This window comes from Natrix helvetica, assembly GCF_964273705.1.
Source record: "Natrix helvetica genome assembly, chromosome: 14".
Taxonomy (NCBI): Eukaryota; Metazoa; Chordata; class Lepidosauria; order Squamata; family Natricidae; genus Natrix; species Natrix helvetica.
In genome coordinates, this window is record NC_138564.1 from 4,738,566 (window position 1) to 4,764,433 (window position 25,868).

General features: G+C 46.4%; 1 protein-coding gene across 1 annotated transcript; it reads right to left on the bottom strand.

The window, feature by feature from the left end:
- Positions 1-25,624, bottom strand: SLC15A4 (solute carrier family 15 member 4). Its single transcript, XM_081966909.1, has 8 exons — positions 24,376-25,624; positions 16,874-17,169; positions 16,366-16,540; positions 13,371-13,460; positions 9,935-10,103; positions 8,797-8,952; positions 3,935-4,093; positions 1-1,711 (listed from the first exon to the last, which is right to left on the bottom strand). Exons 1-8 carry the CDS (start codon positions 24,955-24,957, stop codon positions 1,575-1,577), a joined length of 1,764 nt encoding a protein of 587 aa, XP_081823035.1. The 5' UTR covers positions 24,958-25,624; the 3' UTR covers positions 1-1,574.
- Between the last annotated feature and the right edge of the window lie 244 nt (positions 25,625-25,868).

The window sequence follows — 25,868 nt, forward strand, 5'->3', positions numbered from 1 at the left end:
TTAAAAAAAAAAACAGGCAAAGTTTCTTCCCTCCAATGACTCTAAAATTCAGTGCAAAGAATTGGTTAAAAGGGTTGCGGAGTCAAGGCTGTGTATCTGAGACAACTTGGAAAACATGAGCGGAGGAGAAATTGAGAATTCTGTTTGCCTGTTCATCTCTGATTTCAACCCTTATGTCATTAAAAAGAAACCCTGGGAAGGAAGGAAGAGAGGGAGAAAAAGGGAGGAAGAAGGAAGCAAAGAATATAAGGAGGGCAATGAGAAGGAAGGGAGGGAGGGAGGAAAAGGGAGGAGGAAGGAAGCAAGCAAGGAATATAGGGAGGAAGGGCAATGAGAAGGAAGGAAGAAGGAAGGAAAATAAAGGAGGAGGAAAGAAGGAAGCAAACGAGGAATATAGGGAGGGAGGGAGGGAGGGCAATGAGAAGGGAGGGAGGAAGGGAGGGAGGGAGGAAAGAATATAGTGAGGGTGGGTGGGAGGGTAATGGGAAGGACGGAGGGAGGGGGAAGGAAGGAAGCAAGGAATATAGGGAGGGAGGGCAATGAGAAGGAAGGAAGGAGGGGGGAAGGGGAGGAATATAGGGAGGGCAATGAGAAGGAAGGAAGGAAAGAAGGAAGGAAGGAAAGAAGGAAGGAAGGAAGGAAGGAAGGAAACGGAAGGAGGAGGAGCAAGCAAGCAAGGAATATAGTGAGGGCGGGTGGGAGGGCAATGAGAAGGAAGGAAGGAAGGAAGGAAAGAAGGAAGGAAGGAAGGAAGGAAGGAAGGAAGGAGGAAGCAAGCAAAGAATATAGGGAGGGAGGGAGGGCAATGAGAAGGAAGGAAGGGTCAGAAAATAGGCAAAATCACGATGCCAAACCAGTTTCACACTCCCAAATAATTGCTAACATAAAACCAAACCACAACATCTCCCAAAACCTACAGTAGCTTAAAAATAAAACATCCTTTATTTCTGTCTAACTAGACCTCTTCATAGCTTGGACTAAATGACCTATGATCCCCAGCCCTAACGCCAGAGCCATTGGTAGAGCTTTGGAGTCCTACCCACACGGACTACCGGTGCGTATGTGTGTGTCTGTGTGTGTGTGTGTGTGAGAGAGAGAGAGAAGAAGCTTTGATGCACAGCACAGAAAATTCACAAACCTGGCTTGATGTCTGCAACCTTTACCTCTGAGCCTCTATGAAAGGCGTCCGGGGGGAGGGAGGGGGGGAGAGAGGAGGAGGAAGGAATTTTTTCCAAGCCAGGATCTGAAATGATCCGTTGTGAAGTTCTGTCCGTCCGTCACCCTGGAAGGGAAACTGAAATGCTTCCGGGTTCCAACGTCTGTCCTGCATTGCAGGATAAATCTTGTAAAATTAGTTTGCTAGCATAAGGCACTCTCTGCTTTACGTGTGTGTGTGTGTGTGTGTGTGTGTGTGTGTGTGTGTGTGTGTGTAAGATTTGGGGGGGGGGGCAACCTAGAAGTCAAAATCATGCAAATCAAAAGAAAATGCCCCTCCAAATGGCTGTTTCCTGCTCGATCAGCAACCTCTCCCGATCCCCACCGACTTCGTTTTATCTTCTGTTACGGTCCCCCCGTCAAGTCCCTCCGGCATTAGTCCTCGCCTTCTGGCGGTCGTATTTGACGGACACGATGAGGAAAAGCAGCAGAGTGACACCCTGGATGACCGCCAGGAGGAAAAAGTAGTAGTTTAAATGGCAACCGTTGATGTTGCCTGCGAGGGGAAAAAACAAAGAGTCAGAGTAAGCGGCGGAACGGAGAAGAGAAATTAAGCGGAGACTTTCTTTTTTGTTTTGTTTTGTCTGTGGAAGGAGCCTGGGAAGTTAGGATGTGTCCTAAAGGGAAAGAGGTATGATTTTAAGGCAAAGGTTGGGACTCGCCTAAGGAAGGTGTACAGCTAGGAAGAAAAGAGAAGAGGAGGAAGGAAGATAGAAAGGAAGGAGAAAAAAATGAATGGGAGGAAGGGAGGAAGGAAGGAGAAAGAGACTGAACGAGGGAGGAAGGAGAGGAAGGGAGGGAGGGAGGAAGAAGAAAGAGATGGGAAGGGAAGGGAGGGAGGGAGAAAGATAGAAAAGAAGGAGAAAGAGATGGGAGGGAGGGAAACAGAAAACTCTCTGAATTTCGTCAGTCCAACGGCAATACCCCTGGGTCAAGATGAAGCCTCTTTCAAGCATTAATTCAATTAAACCCTTTTTCTTTTAATCCGAGAACTGCACCAAAGCTCCTCCACCTGACACTTTAAAAACAGGATATATATTTCCCCTGAAAAGCAGAGGGGCTTAAAAAACTGCCTTTCCCCCTCCCCGATTTTTTTACGGATCAGACAGCGAATGCCATAAAAATCTTTTTCTCTCTCGCTCACGAGGCAGAACTAATTTTAATTGTTTTAGAGGAATGCTGGCTGGCGATTTCGGGCTCTTGCAGATCCGTGAAGGAGAAGATTTTGAGCCGACCCCGTGAATGGAGAAGGGAGGAAACTGGATCAATTCATTGGGTTAAATAATTGCCCATCGAGCAATTTATAAGGGCTGGTTTTGCTGAATCAGTTTCCGAGAAGGTCCTGAGAACTTTGATGCCCTCCCTCCCCCCCCCAAAAAAAGTTCCCCATGGGCTCATTTAATGAGGTAGAACGCTTCTACGTTACTAAGTTGGATCTCACCCAGCTTCTTCACCATGAGATGGTGGTTGTCAAGATTTCATAGGAGAATATATCATGGGTAGTCCTGGACTTATGGCCATGGAAGACAGATGTTCTCCAAGATTTCATAGGAGGATATATTATGGGTAGTCCTTAACTTAGGATCATGGAAGACAGATGTTCTCCAAGATTTCAGAGAGAATATATTATGGGTAATCCTTAACTTACATGGAAGACAGATGTTCTCCGAGATTTCAGAGGAGAATATATTATGGGTAGTCCTTAACTTAGGATCATGGAAGACAGATGTTCTCTGAGATTTCAGAGGAGAATATATTATGGGTAGTCCTGGACCTATGGCCATGGAAGACACATGTTCTCCAAGATTTCAGAGAATATATTATGGGTAGTCCTGGACCTCTGGCCATGGAAGACACATGTTCCCAAAGATTTCAGAGGAGAATATATTATGGGTAGTCCTTAACTTAGGATCATGGAAGACAGATGTTCTCCAAGATTTCAGAGGATATATTATGGGTAGTCCTTAATTTAGGATCATGGAAGACAGATTTTCTCCAAGATTTCAGAGGAGAATATATTTTGGGCAGTCCTTAACTTAAATCATGGAAGACAGATGTTCTCCAAGATTTCAGAGGAGAATATATTATGGGTAGTCCTGGACTTATGGTCATGGAAGACAGATGTTCTCCACGATTTCAGAGGAGAATATATTATGGGTAGTCCTGGACTTATGGCCATGGAAGACAGATGTTCTCCAAGATTTCAGAGGATATATTATGGGTAGTCCTTAACTTAGGATCATGGAAGACAGATTTTCTCCAAGATTTCAGAGGAGAATATATTTTGGGCAGTCCTTAACTTAGATCATGGAAGACAGGTGTTCTCCAAGATTTCAGAGGAGAATATATTATGGGTAGTCCTGGACTTATGTCCATGGAAGACAGATGTTCTCCAAGATTTCAGAGGATGATATGTTGGAGAATCTTGGAGAACCAGTATCTCCCATGGTTGTTAAGTCAGAGGACTCCTTGCTATAGACTCCTTGACTTACAACCAGGGGAGGTAGTGTTTCTCCAAGATTCTGTGGCGAATGTGTTTATTGTAGGGAGCCCTTGACTTACAACCAAGAGAGATAGTGGGTCCCCAAAAATTCAGAGAACGTGTTTACTACAGAAAGTCCTAGACTTTGGGATCAGCCTTTGGGGTAAACTTGAATGTGGTTTTCTGCCTGCCTATTTTTAAAAAAAAGAAAAATCCAAGCCAATAGAGATAACTGACCCAAATCTGTGTGATTGCTCATCCAACCGATTGATTTGAGGGACACCAACTCCAGGAGACCAGAGCCCACGAAAGACCCGATTCCAGAAAAAAAGAAGAAGAGGCCCATTATTGCACTTTGCATCGATTTTGGAGCCGCGGAGTAGGCGAATTCCAAACCTGGAACACAAAAGAGAAGACACAGACAGACAGACAACCATGGTTTAGTTCTGTCAGAGTTTGTTGCAGAAAAATCAAATCCAGAAAGCACACACAGATAACTGATTCAGCAGGATTCATTAACTTCTTTAAATGCAGATTCTTCCAACGTGGTAGAGAGGAGAAATTGTAAGCAGGTTCAAGCACAGGCAGGCTACACAGAGTTTCTTTTAGTTTCAGTTCACAGCTCAGCCACACCCAGACTCCAAACTGTTTCAGCTCCCATTGGCTGACCTTGTTACCATGTCTCTGCCGGCTCATGAATATTCTGACAAGCTCACAAGCTAACTTCACAACAGAAAGACTTCGGTTTCTCTAGCCTCGAATTTCCCACCGCTTAATTTTGTTGAGAGTTGTAGTGCTAGGCGCAAAACACCACTGGACAAGGACGTTTCTGATTTATGTCCTTGGAAATTTAAAAAAAAGTGGCCGCCTCTGATGTCAAAAACGAAAGCGCCAGGACGCTGCACAGATTTTTTTTTTATTTGGAAAATTTATTTTCCAAAGCACCAGAAGGCAAGAAAAAAAAAAAAACAATGGATGAAACTAATCAAGAGGAGAAGCAACCTGGAACTGAGGAATAGCTTCCCGACAGTGAGGACAAATAACCAGTGGAACAGCTTGCCACCAGAAGTTGTAATGACTTCATCACTGGAGGTTTTCAAGAAGAGAGTGGGCAGCCACTTGTCATGAATGGTATAGTCTCCTGCTTGAGCAGGGAGCTGGACTAGAAGATCTCCAAGTTTCTATTCTATTCAATTCTATTCCTTATTCTCTTTTCTGTTGTGTTTCTTATTCTGTTCTATTCTAATTTATATTCTATTCTCTCTTCTTTTCTCTTTCTCTTCTCTTTCCTCTCCCCTCCCCTCCATTCCACTCTCTATTCTATTCTATTCTATTCAAGATAAAGGTTCCCCTTGCACATATGTGCTAGTCGTTCCCGGCTCTAGGGGGCAGTGCTCATCTCTGTTTCAAAGCCAAAGAGCCAGTGCTGTCCAAAGACGTCTCCATGGTCATGTGGCCGGCATTACTCAACGCCAAAGGCGCATGGAAGGCTGTTCCCTTCTCACCAAAGGTGGTCCCTATTTTTCTACTTGCATTTTTAACGTGCTTTCGAACTGCTAGGTTGGCAGAAGCTGGGACAAGTCATGTGAGCTCACTCCTTTACGCAGTGCTAGGGATTCAAACCGTCGACCTTTCTGATCGACAAGCTCAGTGTCTTAGCCACCGAGCCACCGCATCCTTATTCTATTCTATTCTATTCTATTCTAGTCTTTCCATTCCAATTCTCTCTGCAAACCTCTCTCCAAATCTCTGAAAATCCCGCCCTCTCGTGCTCAACACGCAGCTACAACTAACAGAGCAGTGTTGGAGAGCCGTTGATCCCTTGATGGCGTCCAAAAATGAGCTCTCTTCTCCAGCCGAAGCCTCTTCAGAACTCAAAGAGAGAAGCAAAAATCCTTATTTTCTAAATCCGAATCACCCCCGGGAGAAGAGAGGAGAAGAACGTGGCTCGTTCCCAATGGGAAGAATAAGGAACAGGGAAGTCTTGTTCTCCATCCAGAATTCAACCCCCCCCCCCACACACACAATTCCTCTCTCTCTTTCTCTACACACACACACACACACACCTTAAAGGTGCCTCTGGAGGCCTCTCAAGCAAATGGCCAAATTGCCATTTCAAATGTGTCCAGAGGGGGGAAATAATTCAATGTTACGAATGGAAAATAAGGGCAGCCGGTGTATTGAATTTTAATGAAACCTAAATACCAGCAGTGTGATTGTTCTCGTGTACCGCTTCATTTTTTAGAGCGAGCCACACACAGAGAAAAGAAACACGCCACTCAAAAGTTGCACATTCCTGGTTGAGGGAGATGGTCCTTTTGCAGAGCAGGTGTTTATTTATTTGTTTGTGCCTGGCTGCTATTGATCTTTAGGAGTAACTCAAGGGGGGGGGGGGGGGACACATATCCAGCACACCTTCCTCCTCCTATTTTCCACACAACATCAAGCTTGAGTAGTGAGTTGGGGTGAGAGAGAGGGGGACTAGCCCAAAGTCATCCACCTGGCTTTCATGCCTAACTTGGAACTAGAATTCTCAGTCTTCTACTGATGGGACAAAATCACCCAGCCAGCTTTCATGCCGGACTCCCAGAACTCCCAGTCTCTTGGTGAGTGGCCCAAACTCTCCCAGCTGGCTTTCATGCCTAACAGGGGACCGGAATTCCCAGTCTCCTGTTCATTGTCCAAGGCTTTCACGCCTATGGCAGAACTAGAATTCGCCATCTCCGGGTGATTGGCCCAAAGTTACTCAGCCAGTTTTCGTGCCTAAGATGGAACTAGAACTCACAGACTCTTGCTTTCTAACCTGGAGCCTTAACCCCTAGACCAAACTGTCCCTCTGAATCTTGGAAATAGTCTTCACCAGGCCTTGGATCTGGCATTTTTCTCCCAAGTGCTGCTCTGCAATATTTGGTTTCTAGGCTCGAAAATCACCCTGCCAACGAAAGTGTGTCTAGTCAAAGCTATAGTTTTCCCAGTTACAATGTGTGGCTGTGAAGGTTAGACCATAAGGAAGGCTGAGCGCCAAAGGATGGAGGCCTTTGAACTCTGGTGCTGGAGAAGACTCCTGCGAGTCCCTTGGACCGCAAGGCCATCCAACCAGTCAGTCCTAGAGGAGATCAACCCTGACTGCTCTTTAGAAGGCCAGATCCTGTAGAGGAAACTCAAAGACTTTGGCCACCTAATGAGAAGGAAGGACTCCCTGGAGAAGAGCCTCATGCTGGGAACGATGGAGGGCAAAAGAAGAAGGGGACAGCAGAGAAGGAGGTGGCTGGATGAAGCAGTTGGTGTGAGCTTCAATGGACTCCAGAGGACGGTAGAGGACAGGAAGGCCTGGAGGAACGTTGTCCATGGGGTCACAATCGGTCGAACACGACTTCACAACAAGACTCAAAAACGCCCAACTTATCCCCATAAACCTGGAGGCCAGTTTGTCACTGCTAGCAAAAACCTACAAAAAGGACAAACCAAGCTGTTCAGAATTGGTTGGGCCCCCACAGCGAGAACACGGCTACGATTTAATTAGAAGACGAGGCGAAATGAGGTTCTCTGCAAAACATGGAGAGCCTGGAGGCCTTCCTCCCCCCCCCCAATGAACCCAAAATGTGTGTGAAACGGAGCAGAAAATGAGATTTTATGGCCACGCACACACCTCCCGTTTGCAGGTTGCACCAGGAAAGTTGGAGGGGAGGAAGAGAGAGAGAAGGAAAATCAATCGCCGGTGATGAGCCCAGATAGCTACGCACTAGCAAAGAGGCCCACAACTTCCTCATTTACTCAAGCCAGGAATTTTCTAAAAATCCACCGGGAACAGCCTAGAGCAGGGGTGTCCAAACTTGGGAACTTTAAGACTTGTGGACTTCAACTCCCAGAATTCCCCAGCCAGCATGGCTGGCTGGGGAATTCTGGGAGTTGAAGTCCACAAGTCTTAAAGTTCCCAAGTTTGGACACCCCTGGCCTAGAGAAAGTCCCAACAATCTGGCTGCTTCCCGTGAGTTAAATCCTGGTTTGAGCCAATAGTATAAGTAGTGCGTTTAGACCTGGGCATATTATGGGACCCAGATCATATCCAGCCCTGTAGCTGTCCCTGTCTGAGTGAGATCAATCAGAAAATTAGAAATCATATATAAAGGTAAAAGGTTCCCCTTGCACTTATGTGCCAGTCGTTCCTGACTCTAGGGGGCGGTGCTCATCTCCGTTTCAAAGCCGAAGAGCCAGCGCTGTCCGAAGACGTCTCCGTGGTCATGTGGCTGGCACGACTAAAGACCGAAGGCGCACGGAACGCTGTTTCCTTCCCGCCAAAGGTGGTCCCTATTTTTCTACTTGCATTTTTAACGTGCTTTCGAACTGCTAGGTTGGCAGAAGCTGGGACAAGTCACGGGAGCTCACTCCGTTACGTGGCACTAGGGATTCGAACCGCCGACCTTTCTGATTGACAAGCTCAGCATCTTAGCCACTGAGCCATCATGTCTCTTATAAATCACATATAAATAAATGTAAATAAGTGTATGAGGGGTCCTTGGGTCTCTCTGAGCTTCGTTGCTTTGCGTGTAGACATTTCATAACCCTGGTAGGGAACACCATCAGTGCTAGGAGGGAGTGGGATTGGTTGAGTGGAGAAGGAGAAGAGGAGGAGGAGGACTGAGGGGTCCTTGGTGCTCCCTGAGCCTGGTAGTTTCCTTGCAGACATTTCATGATCCAACTAGGGGACAACATCAGTGCTAGAAGGGAGTGAGGTTTGCAGGAAACAATTCGTTTATTTGTTTCAGGAGTGTGGAGATCTGTCCGTGAATCTCAGAGACTCTGTGCCCAGTCTTTCTTTGCACAGCACCGCTTTTGGAAAATATTGACATGGCAGCTTTCCAAGATAGATAAGGTCTGTGGTCATAAATATTCCTTTGAAAGATTGTTTACCAGCCCTTGGCTGAATGTGAACAAGAGGAATTCACGTTCATTTAACAAAAGGGGTTTTGTCAGGACCAGGGATCTGCCTCATGCTATCTGGGGAAGCCCAAGTCAGAACATCTAGGGAATTACAGACCAAATGAAGAAGCTTAAAGGGGGCTTGTTTTCCTGTCACACACGCGACATGACAAACCAACCTGCAATGCTGGCTAAGATTTCGCTGATTCCGATCAGGATATACTGGGGGATCTGCCACCAGACGGACATGTCGGCTGCATGGTAGACGGCCGTCCCAATCTTCTGATCAATCGTTTTGGTCTTGACTCTCCTCAAACGGTCGCTTTCCAATATTCCTGGAAGGAGAAGCACACAGGAAATGATTCCCAATTGCCAACACCCGTTGTTCCAAATAGCATCCAAAATTAAATCAGAATCCGAGGCAAAGTATTCCTCAAAGTTCCAATTTATGAAGAGAACCATGTTGGCACATCTGGGAAAACCCGAATCTGAAAGCTTCCTGGTTTCCCCCCACCCAGTTGAAAGTTCATGATCTTGCCCCCCACACCCACAACTCCATCCCATGGTCCAATCTCCCACTGCCACGATGACAGATTCCACCCATCCAATTCCGGTCAGGTGCAGAGGTGCAGAGACAAAGGATGACCTTGGCTTTCTAGAAAGAAGTTTGTTATGGCTACATAGCATCTAACTCTGTACAATTCCCCCTCCCATTTTCCCACAATAGAAAATGCGTAATAGAATAACAGAAAGTGTGGCAGGCCAAAGATCCAAAAGAAAAGATGGCTGCAGGCCTGACACGCATCTGATGTTCAACCTGTGTATTTCTGCCACATTGTCCCTGATCTCACCCGTGTGTTCAAAGTAATGCGCTTTTGATTGCACGGTTGCATCCTGTTTAGGATCAATCACAATCAGGAGGTGGGAGTTCGATCCTAGGTAGAGGCAGATATTTCTCTCTCTGGGCACAATGAGAATATATCTGCCGAAGAAAACTCTGCATTGGCAACAGGAAAGGCATCCAGCCAGTAAACGCTCAGCTCCAATCAGTTGCCCAGACTCCACCCCACAAGGGATTATGGGGTTGTTAAAAAGGTGATGATGATAGTTATTTATTAAGCTTTAAAATGGAAGCTGAACAAGTGAAAGAAACAAATAGCATGGGCATTTTTTTTTAGATATGCAATAGAATTAGACAAATAGCAAAAGCTCTGCGATAGAAATGATAAATTGACAATAGCAACTACGTACAAAACTAGATACAAGGCCTGCAGTACCCAGCGATGGCACTCCGTAACCCAAAATCCTGCGCCTCACCTGCAGCGAACGCAGAGCACATGACGAAGAACATCCCAAAGGCGATTCTCTTCAGCGAGGAAGGAAGGAGACCCTTCCTCTTCAAGATGGGGTCCACCACTTTGTCTTTCAGGGGGATGAGGATGAGGATGAGGACAGCATCAAACATGGTCAGCCAAGCCGCCGGAAACTATAAAATATATAAAATAGTATTCCACACTATCAAAAAAGACGTTGAGACTCTAAAAAAGAGTGCAGAGAAGAGCAACCAGGATGATGAGGGGACTGGAGGCTAAAACATACGATGAACGGTTGCAGGAACTGGGCATGGCTAGTCTAGTGAAGAAAAGGACCAGGGGAGACAGGAGAGCAGTCTTCCAATATTTGAGGGGCTGCCCCAGAGAGGAGGGGGTCAAGCTATTTTCCAAGGCCAGACCAGGAAGAATGGATGGAAACTGACCAAGGAGAGATTCAACCTGGAAATAACAGGGAGGACCATCAACCCATGGAAAAGAAGTTTCTTTCAGAAGTTGGGGGAGCTTCATCACTGGAAGCTTTCAAGAAGAGACTGGACTGCGATTGGTCAGAAATGATGTACGGTGTCCTGCTTGGGCAGGGGGTTGGACTAGATGACCTACAAGGTCCCTTCCAACTCTGTTAATCTGAATCTATCTAAGATAATCAAAAGCCTGGGGACTAAAACATATGATGAACGGTTGCAGGAACTGGGCATGGCTAGTCTAGTGAAGAGAAGGACCAAGGGAGACATGATAGCTGTCTTCCAATATTGGAGGGGCTGCCCCAGAGAGGATGGGGTCAAGCTGTTTTCCAAGGCACTTGAAGGCCAGACAAGGAATAATGGATGGAAACTGAATTAGAAATAAGGAGACATTTCCTGACAGTGAGAACAATCAACCCATGGAACAGAAGTTGCTTTCAGAAGCTGTGGAAGCTTCATCACTGGAGGCTTTCAAGAAGAGACTGGACTGCCATCTGTCAGAAATGGTGTAGGGTCTTCTTCTTGGGCTGGACTAGATGACCTACAAGGTCCCTTCCAACTTGGTTAATCTGTTAGGAACTGTGGTGAGGAGACAGAGAGAACAGCCTCTCTGATAGTCACCATGTGGCTCGGTGAGGAACCTCAAGGCCATGTTAGCAATGATTAATGTGTGTGAGAGCAGAGCCTCTTAATACCGCTTCACAGTGCTTTATAGCCCTCTTTAAGTGGTTTGCAGAGTCAGCCTCTTGCCCCCAACAATCTGGGTCTTCATTTTACCCACCTTAGAAGGATGGAAAGGCTGAGTCAACCTTGATCCAGTGAGAATCAAACTCCTGGCTGTGGGCAGAATTAGACTTCTAACCACTGCGCATCATGGAAGGAAGGAAGAAGGGAGGGAGGGAGGAAGAACAATAGCACTTAGCCCTGGATGGAAGGCTGAGTCAACCTTGAGCCTGGTGAGATTCGAACTGCCAAATTGCATGCAGCCGGCAGTCAACAGAAGTCGCCTGCAGTACTGCCTTCTAACCACTGTGCCATCGCAGCTCTATTTACAGAATAACAGAATAGCAGACTTGGAAGGGACCTTGGAAGGGTCTTCTAGTCCAACCCCCTGCTCAGTGAGGAAACCCTACGCCATTTCAGACCAAATGGTTATCCAACCTCTTCTTAAAAACCTCCCCCACAACTTCCGGATGCAAATCGTTCCACTTTGCATTTATCCCTATGACTTTGTGGCTTTGGAGAACATCAGCTAAACCCTTGGCACCAAGCGGGCCAACTTCCCAGAAGCTAAAAACAAAATCCCGTCAGTAGAGAAATTAAAATACCCCACACACACACTTTCTGACACGCAGAAGCTGCAAACTCATTAAGGATCTGTCTTCATCAAACTAGAAGTGGAGAAGAATGACGGTTTCATAGGTTAAAACATCGGAGCACATGATCTACGCAGCAAAATTGCTGCTAAAATAGTTATTTACACAAACAAGCAGCCCCTCATGGTCTCGCTGTTGTCTCAGACCTTCTGCAGATGCCCTGCTCTTCATTAAAATTTCTCCCTTGCAAGATTTTGACCCGGGTCAAGCCGACATACCCTTAGCTGCCTGTAGAAAGTTACTCCCTCCTCTGTAATCACTGGAAAAGTTCACGAGGGGAAGGGTAAAAAGTCCCAATTAAACAGGGAAGCAGCCAGCATCTCATTTCAGCATCGATGATGAAATATTCATGTTGGAGAAAATGCGGAAGGAATGCTGAAATGGGCAAGAAATGGGTAAGGGATAGGTCAGGCATTCCAAATGATTTTGGGGTAGCCAGGGGAGACGAGACTCTCCAATTGGAGATATTTTGACCTTCGGTTTTGCGGACCTCTGGTCTTTCACGGAGACGGTGGCTTCAGGAGCACTGGGTTAACCGAATGGACATATGGAAAGGCGTTTGGAAGCCCCTCTGTTTTTAGCCCTGCAGAAAAAAAGATGTGGAGACTCTAGAAAGAGTGCAGAGAAGAGCAACCAGGATGATGAGGGGACTGGAGGCTAAAATATACGATGGACGGTTGCAGGAACTGGGCATGGCTAGTCTAGTGAAGAGAAGGACCAGGGGAGACAGGAGAGCAGTCTTCCAATACTTGAGGGGATGCCACAGAGAGGAAGGGGTCAAGCTATTTTCCAAAGCACCCAAAGACCAGACAAGGAATAATGGGTGGAAACTGAACAAGAAGAGATTCAACCTGGAAAGAAGGAGGAATTTCCTGACAGTGAGAGCAATCAACCCATGGAAGAGAAGTTGTGGGAGCTTCATCACTTGAGACTTTCAAGAAGAGACGGGACTGCCCTCTGTCAGAAACGGTGTGGGGTCTCCTGCTTGCCTGGGGGGTTGCACTGGATGACCTACAAGGTGGCGTCCAACTCTATTAATCTCTGGAAGACTCTCTCTCTCTCTCTCTCTCTCTCTCTCTCTCTCTCTCCCTCCCTCCCTCTCTCCCTCCCCCCCCCGTGTGTGTGTGTGTGTGTGTGTGTGTGTGTGTGTGTGTGTGTATGCTGGTCTTGTTGTATTTGGGTATTTTCCCATGTAAGATTGAGATTGTCTTATTATTCTAATTATTATATAGTATATATTATATATATTATATATTATAGTCTAATTATTCTCTTGTTGAAGTGTTATGGAAGCTATCGAAATAGAGAAACACCCCCACAACATGAATAAACGTGACGATACCTCCCACCTACCAGACATCCTGAAACCAGCCCTAGTCAATAAACGAGCCCCACCCACCACCCAGGCCGTTACAACACGAAACAACAACGGACACACAGCCAGCACCAATCAGCACCAATCTACCAATCATGATACAACCACACAACCAAACATTCCATTTACTGAAACAAAGGCAGCACTCCACACACACACACACACACCCCACCAACTCTGTTATCGTGTTTCCACTTTACGGCTCACCGTGTGGGCGTTCATGGTGCCGTTTGATGTGCTGTTGGAAAACTGTGGAATTCTCAGGTGGAGGCTCTGGAGGACGTAGGTGGTCTGCATCTGTGAAGTCAAAAGGAGGCATTGCTCAACAGCGTTCTTTACAAAACCCAGGAAGATCAACCTTTCTTTGTCAATGGCTTAGAAGCAGCTGACCAACTTTGGTCTGACTAGCCAACTCATCCTTAAAAATTAAATGTAATTATTCCATCCTTCGGGACGGTCCATTGCCTTCTGACAAAGCAACGGATCAGTTCCTAAATTTTATTTATTTATTTAAATGTGTCTAACTGCCAACCTGTTATTTTAACTCAATTTAGAGCCTGCGCACGCACACACAAATGCATACATGACTCTGGGGCCACTAAGAAGGAACAAAACAGTAAATGGTAAAAACACGTGAATCAAAGAATAAGTTACAAATATAGCTGCTATCAGGCCTGGAAGCCATCTTTTCTTTTGGACTTTGGGCCTGCCACACTTTCTACTATTCATTTTCTATTGTGGGAAAATGGGAGGGAGGATTATATAGAATTGGGTAATATGTAGCCATAACAACATTCTTTTAGAAATTCAAGGTCATCCTTTGTCTTTATACCTGGCCGGAACTGGAGGGGTAGACTTGCCAGCTACGTTCCCTCTAAGGTGCGCGGCTGTGCTAGCGCGCAGGTGGCAAGAAAACACCGCGCAGCAGTTTTCAACTGCCGCGCAGTGATTTCTATTGCCACAGGCTTTGGAAGCTGGGGAGGTCCTTTGCAGGCAGCTAGAACGGGCCGCCCGCAAAGGACTTCCCCAGACTTGCTTTGAGGAGCACGGGGCGACTGAAGCTAGTTGTGAAGCCCCAAAGCCCCCACCGCCACCGGAAGAACTGCTGCCTGCCACCTCCTCCTCCTCCTCCTCTAACAGGCAGCACTGCCGGATTTGCCGCCCGGCGCTGCGGCTGAGATTAAGCCGCCAAAGCTCCCGCCGGCATCTCCGCGCGTGGCAGCGGCGCCTCCCCTCCGCTCGGAGCAGCTGAGCTCAGTCAGCGCTGGGTTACCCCTGCCCCCTCCCCCTCCTCCGCCGTGCTTTTGAGGAGCCATGAGGCTGCAGGAGCCAGTAGGAAGGCGGGGGGGGGAGCAGGGGGGAAAAGCCTCATGGCTCCTCAAAAGTACGGAGGAGGGGGAGGGGGCAGAGGTAACCCAGCGCTGAGCTCAGGAGCAAATCTGGTGATTCTGTTGGAGGAGGAGGAGGAGGAGGAGGAGGAGGAGGAGGAGGAGGTAGCAGCAGTTATTCTGGTGGCAACTCGTACTCGTTAGTATCTTCAGCAGTAGCCCTGCCCACAATGAAGAAAGCAAAGATGGAGCAGATCCATGCAGATGACGTCGCTGCAACATGACTGGAGGAGGAATTCTGGGAGTTGAAGTCCACAAGTCTTAAAGCTGTCAGATTTTTTTTCTAGGGGTGGAAGGGTCTTGTAACTTGACAGCTTTAAGACTTCCAGGCTTCAAATGCCAGAGTTCCTGAGCCAACAGGACTGGAGGAGGAATTCTGGGAGTTGAAGTCCACAAGTCTTAAAGCTGTCAGGTTTGAAGACCCCTGGGGTTTTTTTCCCTAAAGGATTAGGGGTGCAAGGATCTTGTAACTTGACAGCTTTAAGACTTCCATGCTTCAAATGCCAGAGTTCCTGAGCCAACATGACTGGAGGAGGAATTCTGGGAGTTGAAGTCCACAAATCTTAAAGCTGTCAGGTTTGAAGACCCCTGGGGGTTTTTTTCCCTAAAGGGTTAGGGGTGCAAGGGTCTTGTAAATTGACAGCTTTAAGAGTTGCGTGCTTCAAATGCCAGAGTTTCTGAGCCAACATTTTGGTTGCTAAGCAGGAGCGTTGTTAAGTGATACTGATATTATATAACACTTTGAATTAAGCGTGTACCTTGAAGAAACATAACTTTGAGTTTCAAATAATACTGATTTTGTTGTTGTCTTAGGTGACATCTGTGAAAAAAATTCGGGTGCTCAGGCATGAAAATGTGCCACTCAAACACTATACTTTTCTGCTCACATCGGAAAAAAATTAGAGGGAACATTGCTTGCCAGCATGGCAGTGGAAGATTGGACCAAGGGATGGACTTGTGGGTGTGGGGGCATGATCTTGAACTTTCAACTGGGTGGGGAAAACCGGGAAGCTTTCCGATTTGGGTTTTCCCAGGTGTGCCAATATGGCTCTCAATAAATTGGAACTTTGAGGAATCCTTTGCCTCGGACTCTGATTTACTTTCGGATGCTATTTGGAACCCTGACAGCTTCTGCTGAAGGATCCCCATCTCTTCAGCATTGTTTATTTATTGCTTTATTTATTAAGAAAGTTTATCTGGCTGCTCAACTCACCCACAGTGACTCTGGGTAGCTTATATAGAAGTAAAACCCCAAATATTAATCTCAACGAAGTTGGGATGAGGTCCCAATCTTGTAACTGTATAGCCACAAGGAAAGAAAGAGAGAGAGAGAGAGAGAGAGAGAAAAGAGAGAGAGAGAGAGAAAGAGAGAGAAAGAGAAAGAAAGAAAAAGAGAAAGAGACAGAGAAAGAGAGAGTGAGAAAGAAAGAGAGAGAGAGAAAGAGAAAGAGAGAGACAGAGAGAGAGAAAGAAAAGAGAAAGAGAGAGAGAGAGAGAAAGAGAAAGAGAGAGAGAGAAAGAGAGAGAAAGAGAAAGAGACAGAGAGAGAAAGGAGAGAGAGAGAGAAAGAGAGAGAGTGAGAAAGAGAGAGAGTGAGAAAGAAAGAGAGAGAGAGAGAAGAGAGAGAAAGAAATGCATAACAAGATCACGCTCCTAGTCCTAGTTCTGAGGACTAGGAGCTTGATCTTATTTTGAAAGTGAAGACGTTTGGATGCGGCTAAGGTTTAATTTGCTGCACCTACCTTACTGGTTTTGCGTTATCGGTTGGGCCACCTAGAGAACAATCCAGATGGACGCACGGTCCGTCCACTCACCTGGAAGTAGACTGTCCAGTACGGGATGAGAGCCAAAAAGACGGGGATGATTTTGACCAGGGCTTTGACGTCTTCCACTTTGTCTTCTCGGAAAGGGCCCCCGTGGGAGGCCTTGGCCGCTTCCAGGAGGCTGTCCTTGGGAGGCTGAGTCTGGTGAAGGACCCCCTGCGTGCCCCTTTGAAAAGAGAATGAAAATTTATCCCCTGGTTTCTTCTCAGATGCATCCCCCAAAGACTTTGGAGCTGGGCGTTTCGTTTTGTTTTTTTAATAAAAAATTTATTTTCAAACAAACACACAACACACATAACATCAAAGCCTCTTCAACTACACACAGTGTGTCAATTGGTTACAAGGTCTTTCTGCGTCCTTTCCGTGGTCCTCACTTGAATTTTATCAAAATTCACATATTGTCAATCAAGATATCTTTGTATACATTGTTATTATGCTTCCTTCGTTTGATTATCACTATTGTCTTATCACTATACCCCGCCGCCTTAATTGTACACACCTTGGGCTGGAAAACCGCTCTGGCTGCTTTCGGTTACAGCACGAATAAGCCAGGATTCTGAACATGTCGGTGAAGGCGCTGCCATCCGGCGGCTTGGTGATGAAGACGCTCTGGCCGCACAAGAAGACCACGAAGGAGACCCCGATGCAAACGGCGGGGATGATGTAGCCAATGGCGAAATTGACATTCTGCTGGATGTACGCGATGCCTCCCAGGGAAAGGATGGCTCCCAAATTGATGCTCCAGTAAAACCAGTTAAAGAAACGCCGGGTGGCTTCCGGACCCCGATCCTTCACCTAAAGGAGATTTGTTTTCCCCCAGGGAGAAGAAAACTCTATGAGAAAAGGGTTTTTTGGCTTTAGTTTCTTGCCTACAAACTTAAAATTTGGCACGTATGTTCCTCTTAGCTTCTAGGTGCTCACTAAGAAAGGATTTGTCGAAATGACCAACAGATCATTAGTATTTCTTATACAGTATTATATTAACGCGCTAAGGAGTTAGACATTCTACTCTCCCTCCCCACCTGAAAAGAACTCTGTTCCAACTGCCAGTTGCCTTAGATTAACACGCTCTGATGCCAAGGAGTTAGACATTCTACTACTACTCCCCACCTGAAAGGAACTCTGTTCCAACTGTCAGTTGCAACTGAGTGTTGGTGGGATTAAAGGGCTTGAGCCTACCTATTTTATTGTTGTTGGACTTGCAATAATGTCTTAATCTGTAACAGACACTTATCTTACCGTCTCTAACGAAATAATACACTGCCTTTTTGAACTACTCATTAATTCTCAAGCTTTAAGTGTCAATTTATCAAGCCTAATCAAACAGTTTCGTAGCAAAGCATGGGTATCCTGTGTGTGTGTGTGTGTGTGTGTGTGTGTGTGTGTATACAATCTATTTATGCAAATGCCTTCTCTGTCTCTCTCAAAGGAGCACTTCAATCACAGGGGGTCCCACCTGCAGTGGGAACATTTTACAGGCATAATTTTTATAATACTACAAAGAGAGACCAAAGATATTTCAGGAAACAAACTTCGAAGGAGCAGGTGCAAATCTTTGCCTCTATAAAAAGCAACCAAGAAATGCAAAATAGAATTCCATTTTTAGTCCGTAGAGAACAGAGTTTCCTAAGATTGGACCTTTCAGGAGAAATAGATTTCGGCCACGGAAAGAGTGAGAAAGAAACTCAAGAAAACCACACTATGATTCTATTTGATATAAGGGGAGGCGGAAGAACGTTTTGGCAGATTTTCAAGATTTTGGTGTTCTATCCTGTAAGACGGGGTGGCTCAGTGGCTAAGATTCTAAGCTTGTCGATCAGAAGGCCGGCAGTTCAGCAGTTCGAATCCCTAGTGTTGCGTAACAGGGTGAGCTCCTGTGACTTGTCCCAGCTTCTGCCAACTTAGCAGTTCAAAAGCACGTAAAAATGGAAGTAGAAAAACAGGAAGCACTTTGGTGGGAAGGGAACAGCGTTCCATGCTCCTTCGACATTGAGTCATGCCGGTCACATGACCATGGAGACGTCTTCGGACAGCGCTGGCTCTTCAGCTTTGAAACGGAGATGAGCACCGCCCCCTAGAGTCGGGAACGACTAACCACATATGTGCGAGGGGAACGTTTATCTTTTCCTTATCCTCTAAGAATAAAGTAGCATTCTTGTAATCCAGTGGTTTTCAACCTTGGTGGCTTAAAGACATGTGGATGTCAACCTCCCAGAATTCCCCAGTCAGCTTTTCTGGCTGGGGAATTCTGGGAGTTGAAGTCCAGATATCTTAATGTTGCCAAGTTATCAACATTAGAGTTAAACAACTCTCTCTCATCCACTCAATACAAATAGTCCTCGAATGACAACCACAATTGTGGCCAAACTTTCTGTTGCAATGTAAGACCTTTGTTAAGTGAATTTTGCCTCATTTTATGACCTTTCTTGGCAGTTGTTAAGTGAATCATTGCAGTTTTTAAGTTAGTAACACAGTTGTTAAGCAAATCTGGCTTCCCCAATGACTTTTTCTGTCAGAAGGTTGCAAAAGGAGATCAGATGACATGAGACACTGCAACCATCATAAATGCAAGCCAGTTGCCAAATATCTGAATTTTGAACTTGTGGCCACAGGGATGCTGCAAGGGTCATAAGTGTGAAAAATGGTCACTAAGTCATTAAGCGAACTGTTGTAAGTCGAGGACTATCTGTATAGCTGTCAACTCATAAAGCATTTGCATAACTGTTATCAAGTTGCCATGGTGAGGAAAGGAGAGGGGGGAAGGCATTCCATGCATACTTTCGGCTAGAGTCGGATCTCAGATTTCTATAGCAGGCTTGGGAGGGGTGCACCTCATTGGGAAATGTGATTTATGACACAGAGTGAGGGGAGGGAAGAAACAGGGGCAAAGTTCAGCCATAATTTAAATGAGGTCACATCTGACTGCAATGGGGTATTGCCGAAATGGTGTTCCTAATAAATCACTGGATTTCTTTTGAAACTTGGCTCAAGGCTAATGAATTAATTAGGGCATCTTTCGGAAACCTGACAATAGCTTTACTAACACATCCTCTCCAGCAGCCTGTAACTATCCTGTTTCCCCGAAAATAGGACCTCCCAGGATAAGCCAAATCGGGCTTTTGAGTGCATGCGCTAAAATAAACCCTTCCCCGAAAATAAGCCCTTCCTGAAAATATTGCAACACAGCAACAGCCATGAGGTGACCACATTCGCCACCTCCTGCACCTCAAAAATAACACTTCCCCCAAAATAAGGCCAAGTGCTTATTTTGGGGGTCAAAGGAAAACAAGACTCTGTCTTATTTTCAGGGAAACACGGTGGATAAGCAGGGATTGATACCAGACAAAGAAGCAAGCAGGAAACACCATCCTAATCAAAGAATCACGAGGGAGAAAAACCACCCCCCAAATTAGTGAATCTCCATGGCTGGCTGAGGAATTCTGGGAGTTGAAGTTCACATATCTTAAAGCAACCGAAGTTGAGAAACATTGAGAACAGAGAATAACTCACTGTTTTTGGGGGGACTGAATGTCCAGAAGCTGTTATAGGGATATATCTATTCACACAAGACACACCCTTGGCCCCACAGCCCCATACTTCATGACTCATTGGGGCTACTGTTCTATGACACATCTGGGAATGAAAAGCCACTACTGTATCTCTCTCTCAAAAAAAGGAAGAAAATAAAAAAATTCAGAACATTCCTCCGGTGCCAGCTGAATCATCCAGATACTTGTTTTGCTGTGTTTTGGGTCAATGATGCCATCCCGGCTTACACGAAGCCAATCTCCTTAACGAACAGGGCTTGTTTGTGGCCTCATTAAAAAGGTCCAGTTTCAATCTCGGAATCTCTGCCCACGCAGCTGGATGAAGACCACACAGGATACCGCTGCCCTCATTCCTAGCCCTCTTTTTTTTCTGGTTTGATTAAAAACCACTCAAAGAAAGGAAGCCCCCTGGAATTCGGATATGTGTAGCCATCTTTCCTTTTCACGGTGCCCCAGGTTTTAAAATCTAATCTATATATATATAAAAGCCAAATACCACTCACTCATCATGAAATCTCCAGAACTGTAAAGCCTACAAACGTGAAACTTGGCACGTTTGTTCCTCTTGGCTTCTAGGTGCTCGCTAAGAAAGGATTTTTCGAAATGACCATCAGATCATTAGTAATTCTTATACAGTAATTAACACGCTCTGATGCTAAGGTATTCTACTCCCCCTCCCCACCTGAAAAGAACTCTGTTCCAACTGCCAGTTGTCTTATATTAACACGCTCTGATGCTAAGGCGTTAGACATTCTACTCCCCCTCCCCACCTGAAAAGAACTCTGTTCCAACTGCCAGTTGCCTCACATTCCGTTACCTCAGTTCAAATTGGCAGACGTTCCACTCCTTCACAGTCCTAAACGTCGGTACCTCACCAAAATGTCTACGCCTTCCACCTATGGAACTGCTTCTAGATTCAAAACAACAGGAGCAATTTTCCCTTATGTATTTCAATCACTGACCACTAGTGCTGTGTAAACACTGTGCACCATGGATGGATAGATAGATGGAAGGAAAATAGTAATACCAATAACGACTTATATACCGCTTCACAGTGCTTTACAGCCCTCTCTAAGCAGTTTATAGAGTCAGCCTCTTGCCCCCAACAATCTGGGTCCTCATTTTACCCACCTCGGAAGGATGGATGGAAAGCTGAGTCAACCCTGAGCCTGGTGAGATTCGAACTGCCAGCGGCCGGAAGTCAGCAGAAGTAGCCTGCAGCACTGCATTCTAACCACTGCACCATCACGGCTCTTAATGATGATTTTTCTGGTCCCTACTGTGGTTGTAAGTCGAGAACTACCTGTTGTTGGGGGTCGAGATTGGAGGACAGACTCCCTGCTTTGAGTTCTTGGAGAAATATGCAGTAAGCAAATATATACAAGGATTCCCTTAACCATAATGAATTAAGAACCATTCATGCCCCCGGTGAGATGTAGAAGGATTTTTGGCCTCTCGTCCATTGCCATTTTTATGTTTTAGGTCAGTTTCATTTCCTTGCTGTGATGACAGCTGAATTCAGAACTATGAGAAGTCATGGTTGTTTCTTTTTAAACTGTGTCAATGAGAGGAACAGGAAACAAACACATTCAAAAGAGGAACTCGAAAACAGCTGGGAGAGCAATGAAAAAAAAATCCTCATTTTCACCACGTTGGGATGAAATCACTGCATTGCTCAAGTCTGCCTATTTGGAACAGGGCGTAAGTGTGTTTTGCGGATATAATTAAAGCAACATCGGGAAAATGAAAAGTGCCCTACATTCATTTTTGAGAGAACAATGAATGTGTGTCTTGACAAACTTTGGTTGATGGCAGGGGTGTCCAATCTTGGCAACTTTAAGCCTTGTGGACTTCAACTCCCACAATTCTCCAGTCATCATGCTTCAAGATAAGTGGACTTCAGTTCCCAGAATTCTCCAGCCGGCATGCTTTAAGATGGAAGGACTTCAGCTCCCGGAATTCCCCAGCCAATATGCTGGCTGGGGAATTTTAGGAGTTGAAGTCCATGAGTCTTAACATTTCCAAGTTGGACAGCCCTTGTTTACATCTTAAATCAACAGAATAAGCTGATGGATAGGAAAAAGAAATTCGATTTCATCTGTGATTGACTGAATGCCATGAAGTTAGTGTTGACTCTCAACGACCACATACATACATTTTCTCCGGAAGGATGCCTTCAAGAATATCTTCCAACTTGAGCCCATCCATCTCATCTTCTCCTTTCTTTCCACCTTTTCTAGCATCTGAACCTTCTCCAGAGATCTTTACATGAAGGAGGACAATTTGAGCTTGATCATTCATGCCTTGAGTGATAACTCTAGATTTATCTCTTTTGTCGACCCATTGGTTGCCTTGGATGTCCGTGGCCTTCTGCGCAATCTTCTCCAACTCGGAAGTTCAAATGGGTCAATCCTCTTTCGATCCTGTTCCCTCAATGCCCCTGTTTCATTTCCACAGAGACGGAGCTTCCAGATGTTGTCTAATTAAACACCCAGAATTCCTCGCTATCAACCAGCTGATGGGGAGGGCCATATCAACAACTTCTGGAGTACCAAACCCACGAAAAGCAAGTTGTTGTGTGCATTTTTCTGGAACAAACCTTCCCCCTTTGGGTGTCACATGTCTGATTGGTCACAAGGCCACAATTGTGTGCATTTCAAGTCAGGGCGATTAGCACAGAGGAAGAATTATACAGAAATTTAGCACAACACAGCATAGTAAGCAAAAGAGAGAGAAATTAGAATAATGGGACGTTTAAAAGGCCAATTTCCTTGTCTCAATATAACACAAATGTTTTTTTATACTCAAGCCGGCTGCCTCTGGGGAACAGCTCGGTACACAGTTGGTAGAGGCCAAATGGCTGTGACTACAACTCCCATGATCCAAAACCACCACTATTTTAGCCACCTAGAAAGTGATACAGCTTAAACAAGCCACACACAAAGATGTAAACGTATTTCAAAGACATCAGAGCTGGAGAAGAAGGATGAGACTGCAAAAAACAGACACCAATATCCCAAGAAAGCAGAGCAAGCACATTCAGAGCATGTGCATATCCACTATTGATGGCGACAATTTGGTCTAAAGAGCAGCTGAAGATTTCCAATTTTAAATCTGGCCTACTCAGAAATATTTCTTAACCCTCCATGGTCCAACCCAAAGGCAAGAGAAGGGAAGAAGCAGGATCTGTTAAAGGACAGGACCTCACTCACAGACACCGTTGAAGGACAGAAGAATTGAGAAGAACCACCAAACATTTCTTTATCTCAGTTTTCTTGTGTCTTCTTCTAAAGCAAACACGAGACTGGCCAGGTCATTAGTTTATGGAGAGGATGTGCTTATGTCACACACCAACTCAAATCAAACAAGCTTGGGAGCAAAACCATCTCAACGTTCTTGAGACGGACATCAATTCACACCACATTTCAAAGGTAGCTTTTCTTGTGGTGTTACTTAGCTCATTCATGGCCCTTAATTCTTGAATTCTTCCCCTTTCTTGAGCCTTTCCTTTCGAAGGCATCTCCCGATATGAAGAGCCTTTGAAACCAACTCCGAGAATCTTCCACCACGCAACCAAATTTGGTGGTGGAGAGGCAAAGAGGAGGAGGGGACAGTTGATAGAAAAGGCCATCGTGAGGATTAGATATGGGAAGCTAATCTCAGAATCTACAAAGTCACAGATTATGGGAGGAGAACCAAGAAAAACTCCACACTTTGAGCATCACATGCAACGCACCTACAGAATATCTTGGACAACGCTTACCTGAAATGGTATAGGTACTCCTGCTTGAACAGGGGGCTGGACTAGAAGACCTCCAAAGTCCCTTCAAGCTCTATTCTACTCTACAATTCTAAATTCTATTCTAAAACCAGGATGTTAGAGGAATGAGTTGATGTGGTAGATCTCACCGTTAAAATCAATCACTGCTCATCACTTGAAAGCCAAAAAGCTGCTAACTATCATTAGAGGCCATTGCTGCATTTAGCTCAGCATTGTCCACTCCAACCTTGTTTGAACTGACCATGGTGGCCAAAACTATGAGTTGATGGGTCCCACCAGATTGAAGAAGGCTGGTCTATGCTATAAGGCATCATTTTCCAGATGCTTCTGCAGCCATGTCTGGGAATGGGGAAGATGATCATAGATATCTAGAGTAAGAAGACTCTATTAATTATCTTCCCACTCCCACCATCCAAATTAGTGCAGAAATTCCTATAAAAGCACCCAAGCCTAAGATGGTCCAAACTCTTATTGAACCTATCTTAAGGAACCACTTGGTTTCCTACTTAATTATGGTGTTTTGGCAGGGACCACATCTCCGAGAAGATCTACACCAACCAAGGACAGCAGCAAGGACAGACATGAAGCTGTCCAACCTATTGTCTTGGCCACCCATTTTGACAACCCACCCCAAGACATCGTTAGGGAAGAAGACAATGAAGGCTACTCCACCTGATCAGCTCCGAAGGGGGTGATGTTGGCTTTGACAGAGCCCACGCTCAGCCCAACGAGCACCAAGCCGACATAGGTGGCGATGAGACAGTAGCGCGTGTTTCCTTGCGACGGGCACGGGGCGGACGTGGTATTACTCTGCAGAGGCGTTGAGCAGTTCTCAATGGGCCATGGGTGAAGCTCCCCGCAGAGCCACTGGCGGCTGGGAGCGATGGCCATGGCGGGGAAAGCCAGCATGCCCAAGAGGTAGACCGCCATGCTGACCAAGATGGTGGGGAACTTGCCCAGCAGGGCGTCGGCCAGCCAGCCCCCAAACGGGGAGACCAGGTAGGTGATGCCCATGAAGAGTAGGAGGGCCTGGCTGGCTTGGGCACCTTCCCAGTTGTACGGCGTTCCATTGAGGAAGAGCACCAAGTTCGAAGTGATGCCGTAAAAGGCCACCCTCTCCAGCAGCTCTGCTAGAAGCACAGCGGCACATGCCAGGCGCCGTCCATGGAAGACGTTGGCCGTTGGGAAGGAGACGGGCGACCGAGCGTTGGGCTCCAAGAGCGGGCTCCTCTCGTTGGACTCCGCCTCTTGCATTGCTGGTTGGCCAACTCCTTACTCAACTTCTCCTGTTGGGTGACCCAACTGAAAGTGTCTCCCCCAACCCTTACTCAAGTCCCCCTCCAATGTCCCCCCCCTTAGGGACCTCTGAGGTTCCCCTGCTACCCTCGCCTAGCTTTGGCACCCACGCTCCAACCCTTCCTCCCTACTCCAGGCAACCTCCAAGCTCCTGGGCTGCTCAGATCCCCTCTTAGGAGCTAAAGAACGAAGGGGGACTGGCTTCCAAGAGCCAGGTCCAACACTGTACCCCGAAATTTTTAAACTAACCCCCGCTTCTAAACTCAAACTCTTCCCCAAGTGGGATTCGAACCCGTAATCGTCCGATTACGGGGGCTCTTCCCAGCCGCGCCAGATTCTCTCTCCACCTCCCACCTCGCTAGAAAAGCCTGGCGCTGGCCGCCGTTCTCGGAGCCTTCTCCCCCTCCCGCCGCCGCCTCTGCCGGCCGCCGCTTCGTCTCTTTGGCTTTGGAATGCCCAGGTTGTTCTAAAGCCCGCCCCTTTCGGTCCGGGCCGCGCTCGTTGATTGGCCGCCGTGCGCCGTCGCTCACGAGCTCCCCCGTGATTTGCAACGCAGGCGCCTCTTCCTGGTTCTGCAAAATAACAAAACTCAAAATTGCGAAGCGCGCGTTTTAAAGGGTGCAATCCGGAGGCGATCCGGAGCCGAGGCGGCTTTATTCCAAACCGGTCCTCTTGTTCTTTTATGTCTTTTAGCCTTCTTGGAGGGGGGGGGGTGTTCCCCCTCCCCTTTCTCTCCAAGAGAGACTCGACAACAGAGCACGCCCAAAGCGAGTCATGGGTTTTTGTCACGTGCAACCATGTTGCAATGCTCGAGCATGCTTTGGAATGGGGTTGTGGGGGGTGGCGGGGGCAGCGCCGTGCCGTTGCGT